At 36.2% G+C, this 6889-nt stretch overlaps 1 protein-coding gene across 2 annotated transcripts; it reads right to left on the bottom strand.

The window, feature by feature from the left end:
* Nucleotides 1-1492: 1492 nt before the first annotated feature.
* Nucleotides 1493-5972, bottom strand: LOC133710718 (transcription factor bHLH153). 2 transcript variants are annotated; one of them, XM_062136853.1, is made up of 6 exons: nt 5577-5968; nt 3955-4080; nt 3239-3304; nt 2897-2962; nt 2215-2262; nt 1493-1966 (listed from the first exon to the last, which is right to left on the bottom strand). In XM_062136853.1, the coding sequence occupies exons 1-6, from the start codon at nt 5616-5618 to the stop codon at nt 1814-1816; spliced, it is 501 nt and encodes a 166-aa protein (XP_061992837.1). In that variant the 5' UTR covers nt 5619-5968; the 3' UTR covers nt 1493-1813. The 2 variants fall into 2 exon arrangements, with proteins under 2 accessions (XP_061992837.1, XP_061992838.1); XM_062136854.1 differs by lacking the exon at nt 2215-2262 and having other exon boundaries at nt 5577-5972.
* Nucleotides 5973-6889: the final 917 nt, after the last annotated feature.

The raw sequence follows: 6889 nt of genomic DNA, 5'->3' as shown, positions 1-6889 counted from the left end.
ATGGAGAGATTGTAATGTTTTATGGTGGTTGTAGAAAATCCAGCCAATTTGGTTCTCGTTTTGAATTCGATCAGCTAGGTCAAACTTAGTTACTCTTATAAACCTATATTTATATATCATACACTCCAAATGGCCGGCAACCTCTATCAATTCAAATAAAATAGAAAAACCGACCGTTAGATGAGATTATTATAATAAATTATCAGTGTGGTAAAAAATTTAGCTAATTTCACCATATTTTCGAATCCGATCGAATTGGTGAACCGTAGTCATGACATGTAAAATATATATGCACATATTCTATATAGAAGTATGAGAACGTCCAATTTCACCATAAGCCAAATTACAACAAATTCACACTCACACAAAGAGACACACACACACATATAATGATGATGTGGCACACTGAAGATTTCCAAATATATGTGTTGGGCCTTCTAGACATAAACTTGTAAAAGATGTTGCAGATTCCCGTCCAAGCTGAACTGTCTTCACTTAAATTGCCATAACTCTTTCTAGAAAAGTCGGAATCGCAAACCGTAAGATTCTTCAGAAACTAGACACATGGGGCTTTCCATGAATATAGGGTACAGCTCCTAATTCTATCCAAACAGTTGCCAGTAATTCAGCGAAGTTCGGTTCTAGACATGAACTTGTAAAAGATGTTGCAGATTCCCGTCCAAGCAGAACTGCCTTCACTTAAATTACCATAACTCTTTCTAGAAAAGTCGGAATCGCAAACCGTAAAATTCTTCAGAAACTAGACACATGGGGCTTTCCGTGCATATAGGGTACAGCTCTTAATTCCATCCTAGCAGTTCCCAGTAATTCAGCGAAGTTAGGTATTCTACACAACAGTTTCTGTGTTGCAGATTCTCATTCAAGCTGAACTGTCTTCACTTAAATTGCCATAACTCCTAGAAAAGTCAGAATCGCAAACCGTAAAATTCTTCAGAAACTAGACACATGGGGCTATCCGTACATATAGAGTACAGCTCCTAATTCCATCCGAGCAGTTCCCAGTAATTCAGCGAAGTCAGGTGTTCTACACAACAGTTTCTGTGTTATTTATATAATATTTTTTGTTTGCGGGCTTTTACGGGCCTGACCTAACGGGCTTTTACGGGCCGGGCCGGGCCTAACAGGCTTTTGGCGGGCTGGGTTTCAAACCCCTAAACCAAGCCCGACCCTCTACCCACCGGGCCGGGCCTATGGCGGGCTTTTTGACTGGTCGGGCCAGGCTTTTGGCCCTCCGGGCCGGCGGACCTCCATCGACCCACTTGATCCACGGACTTTTTGATGAGGCCTAGCTGATGGTCATCAACCCACAAAACTCATGTTTTTTATTTCATTTTTATTAATAGATTCTTAATGTCAATTTTGTTCTTTTATTTAACTGAAAAATTAACAGAAATACTAAAAGGTCAAACAGACCCCAAGTTCAAGTATCAAATTAATAGGTACCAAATTGTCCAATTAGTCATACCTCATGTACCATAAAAGGAATTTACCCCAAATAAAAAATACGTTTATAATAACCCAAGGTTTATAAATATACATTTTGTAGACCTAGGAGTACTAGAAGCTCATCCTACGACCAATCATAAAACTAGAATGGTTGGGGAAAGCATTAGATGAAGTTCCCGCATGACTACATTTGAAGGGCGTCATGCTAAAAATTTCAGTTATGAATCCTCATCTGTCTCAGGAAATTAGTTGTCCTTTAGAAACGATTGGTTACCCTTTACACTGCCTCAGTTCAGCTTCTTCAATATCCTTTTGATTTTTGAATGGTTGAGCTCGACATTATCTATCAATGGAAATTTGAGGTCACATTCTCAAATTTGGGGGAAGTAGTCTTAATGGGAGCCCAGATATCTGCACCATTACTTTGAGCAACTCCAACTGTGCAATCGACCGGAACAAGGCAAAGACCTCTGCTTCTCAAGCTGTATGGATGTAATTCCTGATAAATGAAAATCAAAATTAAACCTATTAGGTACTGACCATAAAGTAAACACAAAAAGTGTGAAGAAAAGAGCAGCATGTTTGATCCATGAGCTTCACACCACTTTGATTTTAGTCCAATACCATCACTGATGATTAGGAAGTCTCCTAATCACAGCATATGACATTCAATTAATGTTATATAACCCAAAGAAAATTTCAAAATATAATTGGCAATTCTTGCTATAATGTCCCACTCAAGCTCACCTGCATCTTAGCTGTTGGCGTGCTTTGGAGGTATGGAGCGCTCAACACCTATATCCATTAAGAAGAAAGTCAAATCTCTTACCATTCACACAGTAGGTACTGAAGACACGCTTCGCAAAGTAAAATAATCACTAATTTTAAAATGCAAACCCTATCACTACATATAGTTACAGACCCAAACACTGAAAATAACACAAAATTGAAGTTACTCTCATCTTGATTGTTTTTACTTTGACTTATGAATCAAGCCGTCTATATAAAAAGGACATGTCTCAGCCAATCTTACATGATTGTTTTTACCGTGTAATCAACCATATGGAGTTATGTATTTATCTATGTTCACATTGTGCGGAAATAGCACAACAAGTGAAGACGTGTAAAAATCATTCCTTGTGATTTCTGGCAGATATGAAGCAAGATTGTCCTATAGCAGCAATCAATCCTGCAAATTTTAGACTCATGAAATGGCATTATGCATTAGAAACTAAGGCAAAATCCAATTGACCTAACTGCTCAAATCTGAAATTTGTAGGTGAAATCATTTACATTTTTCTTTGGACAAAGAAAAGGATATAAGGTTGATTTTAATACCATCAAAAGTTGACATAAACAATCTCATAATACGGCGCGTGTTTACACAAGTTTATACCAGTTAGGAAGTTAGGAACTGAGGCTAACTAACCTTGACTTGTTCATGAAGGAAGCGTATATAATCCATTGCCTCCAGTAAGACAGAAGCTGTATCTGTCTGCAATAAAATGAAGGCAACTTTGGAGTTTAGGCACAGATATATAAAAATAACATTTTAGTATTGGAAACTAAATGAGAAGAAATATAGCATGAACATTCTGTATCACTTTGTACTTTTGTAGTTATACCGGAAATCTCATGGACCCAAGAAATGTAAAATATTAATTCCAAGAGATGAGTTGATAGGAAACGATTAATGCCGTGATGCCACAATTCTGAATTATGCTTCAACAGTTTCATGCACTAAAGTGAATGATTCATTTATTCTATGTACCTTTCCATATGGAGAAACAAGCTGTTGTAGAGCCACAATTCGTTCACCAAACTTCTCTTTTCTCTCCTAAAAGCAGAACAAAAAGAAAAAGCATCAAAAGACAAGTAGCGTGGGGATAAGTGCTGAAACGTAGGTAGAATGTAATATTTAAAAGAAAAAGAAGTGACATTTCAAGTTCTTTTTCTTTCCGCCCCATTGATCTACATCAAAGTATTAACATTGGGGAAATTGCCTTGAGATATTCTTTTCAAAATAACTCACTACATTGGTTGCTAAAGGTTGTCCCCTGTTCTCTACTATTGCAGTTTCAAAAATAACGTCTGAAGCATCTAAGAAATTACATAAAAAGTAGAGCAGTTTCTAATCAACAGCAGCAATGATAAGCAACTTAGCATGGATCTAAACCAAAATCAAATGTAGTAATTGAAACTGTATTTGACATATTAAAGACAATTCTGATGCCTCAAGGTGAAACCTTGAACTTCAAAAGCTTAAACTGGTGGCTGTCTGAAGCCAGAATGGCTCCCAAACACCCATTACACAGAGAAAAAAAGGAACAAGAAAAAAGTTGCAAAAGAGTAACGAAAGTTTTGCACATCAATAAATTTCTACAACAATTTTTTTTTCTAGACATAAAAACACAGATATCAAATAAATTTACAAGGTCCACAACTCAAGAACAGAGATTAAAAGGAGGGAAAGGAAGGAAAATAAACCTTTGTTGACATGGATAAATCAGTCTTATGTCGCTTAGATGCAAGAGCAGTAACACTGCTTTGGTCAACAGAGCAGGGGCTTCTTTTGTGTTCTGTCATCTTTCTTACATCAATCCCTTCTTCTCCCTAGTTTAACAGCAGAAAGATAAATCACTATGCCTAAGAGTAGAATAGTATAAACAAAAGCTCACATCCAAACAATCATTGTTAACCTGACACTTTTCCCAGTTCCAATACAACATGACAGTCTCCAGAAGAAAACAAGTCATCAAGGTCCTTCTAATGCCAGTAAAATACTAAAGAGTGTAGCAAGCAATCTGTAATTTGGGTATACATAACTATCTAACATTTTTATCATAACGTTTCACATTTAGAACACATCTTTCAGTTTGTTAGGAAGGATATGCATGAGGGTGTTGTGCATAATGGTGAAGGAACACATCTTTCAGTTTGTTAGGAAGGATATGCATGAGGGTGTTGTGCATGACGGTTCATCCTTCACTTCCAATGTGGCTTATTAATGCAAAAGGTTCAATAAAAGTCGTACATAACACAAGAAAATCGTCTCGCACATGGGTACAACCTGCAGGAAGGCACCCGTGTGGCATTGCCTAGAGGAATAGAAGATAACAGTCGACCCTCTGATAAGTTTGATCTTGATAAACGAAGAATCCAGGAATACCGTAATTAGTCTATTAACAAGCTTAATGTCATTCTCTGTCTTCTTTAAATTAATCAAATTAAATCTTCCCCCAAAGATAGCTAAGTTTTATACAAACTATACACGACGACGGCATGCAAGCTATCACTCCATTATTAATGTTTATATTATAAACAAGACATTCACTATTTTGGTCAGAGGTTTACCCTCTATTCCATACTCGGGATGTAATATAAAATACATAGACCATTGAAGCTAGCATATTAAAAAAAATTGAAATCACCAATTAAAAACTAGTAGACTAACAAACAGACAACAGCTCTATCGTAGAATGAAAAACACAGTCACCTACTCATAATAAACTAATACCATGCTTTTTTAGGTGAAGAATAATGCAGGGTATTTTATATTTGAAAACTCAAAGTCTTTTACAATGGACCAAAGATCCATGATTTCATTAATCCACAGACATTAACCAACCAAACGCTAAATTGAATGGGGTTTTAGTATATAATACCAAAAAAAAAAAAAAAAAACACAAGATCAGAATCATAGATTAGCTCCTGTGAGTGGATTTGGATTATTGAAAACAAACTGAAACAATCAAATGATATTTTTGGTGTGGGTCCAGACAACAGACTTATATACTGTGCATGAATTGAACGATGAACATAGTTTTAATTGGCGTACACAATCTTCCTACCTATTTAATATCAAAGAGTATCTCTACTAATACCAAATACACACATATTGCAGAAAAAGCAAGATGAAATTTTAGAATAACAATAACGCAACAAAACCAAGCTCATTGATCCAGTACATCACAAAGAAGCTTCTTCATTATTTGCAGAATTTATTTGATACAGACAATTACAACAATTTGTATGCTAAACAAGTAGCGTCTGTTTTCTTTTTTCTCAAAAAAATGAACAAGTTGAAAAGAAAGTTGTGTGAAACTCACCGAGAACCTGGAGGTTGCATTGCAGAGAGAGCTAGCAATCATATTGGGTTTAAAGCATAAGGCAGAGAGAGTCCCTGAAAACCCACATCCAAAAGGTACTCCTTCCTTCTGTAGCTATTTCAGTGTCTTCTCTTCTCCTTAAAGAGTGAAACTTTATGGCTCACACTCTTGGATTTTACTTTATAAAGTGTGAAACTTTACACAAAAGTCAAACTATTCGTACCGGAAACTTCTCTCAATCAGTGAATTACAAAGAAACATGGGATTTCACTTGCAGGACTTAAATTGAATGAACATTAAGAGAGAGAGACAGAGAGAGAGAGAGAGATCGGAGCCGAAGGAAGGACGGAAGTTTGGGAGAGAGTCTGAAATGAAAGCTGGGAGGAGGGGGGGGGGAAGACGGGAGAGAGAAGGAAAAACTATACCTTTCAAAGTGTTTTTATAAAGTCGAAAGAAAACGTTTTTCGAAATAAAATCAAAAAAGTTAATTCTTTTTTGTTGTTTTATATTTTGAGGTTTATTTGACAGCTAATATCCAACCAGAGAGAGAGGGAAAGTGGTTGATGTATTCCAACCATGGTTGAAAACTGTACCAAAGCCAGTATTGACAATATCTCAGAATTTACCAGGAAGGGAAAAAAATGATTAATGAGTTGTCTATTATGTCATCATGATCATCTTTACCTCAAGCAAGGTGGTTAACTTGGTATTAACTATTCATCAATATCAGTGTACGCGCAATACCTCCTTATTTTTGTTCAAGAACATGGAGAATGAACTCCACCTCCAAACTGTTAAGAGCAACTCCACTAGAGTTATTACTTGCCTGGTGGACATGTATTTGGCTGATCATAATTCCATCCCATTTGTCAAAGTTGATATGGCGATGCACAATAACAAATTGAAGTCTTCATATCAAATTTGACACCCAACTTTAGCATGATCATTTATTTCTCTTGTTAGATTAATAATGGGTCCCACAATAATATATAAGTTTTTGTTTTAGGAAAAGAGATCCAGAGAGAATAATACAGAGAATTAAGAGAGAATGAATTGTGCTTTTATTGATAATAGAGGACCTTTTACATATAGAGGATTACAAACATAGAATCAGAGTCTTACAAGGAAACATAATCGTATAATGATTTAGATATCTTCGAAAATATCTTCGAGAATATATGTAAGACTAACCATATTACAACTCAGATAAGTAACTAGATTTTGGGCCAGACACACAATCTAGGTGTCCTTAAACACTCCCCCTTGTGTCGCCCAAATGCGGTGCTCCTCTCGTCGCCTCGTCAAAAACCTTG

The sequence above is a fragment of the Rosa rugosa genome, chromosome 5, assembly GCF_958449725.1.
Source record: "Rosa rugosa chromosome 5, drRosRugo1.1, whole genome shotgun sequence".
Taxonomy (NCBI): domain Eukaryota; kingdom Viridiplantae; phylum Streptophyta; class Magnoliopsida; order Rosales; family Rosaceae; genus Rosa; species Rosa rugosa.
This window is presented reverse-complemented; position numbering and strand designations above follow the sequence as displayed.

Coding starts and splice junctions, on each gene's coding strand:
- LOC133710718 (XM_062136853.1), bottom strand. CDS start 5,618: ATGATTGCTAGCTCTCTCTGCAATGCAACCTCCAGGTTCTCG. Junction 2,963..3,238: donor TTGTTTCTCCATATGGAAAG/GTACATAGAATA, acceptor ATTTTATTGCAG/ACAGATACAGCTTCTGTCTT. Junction 2,263..2,896: donor TCCTTCATGAACAAGTCAAG/GTTAGTTAGCCT, acceptor TAATGGATATAG/GTGTTGAGCGCTCCATACCT.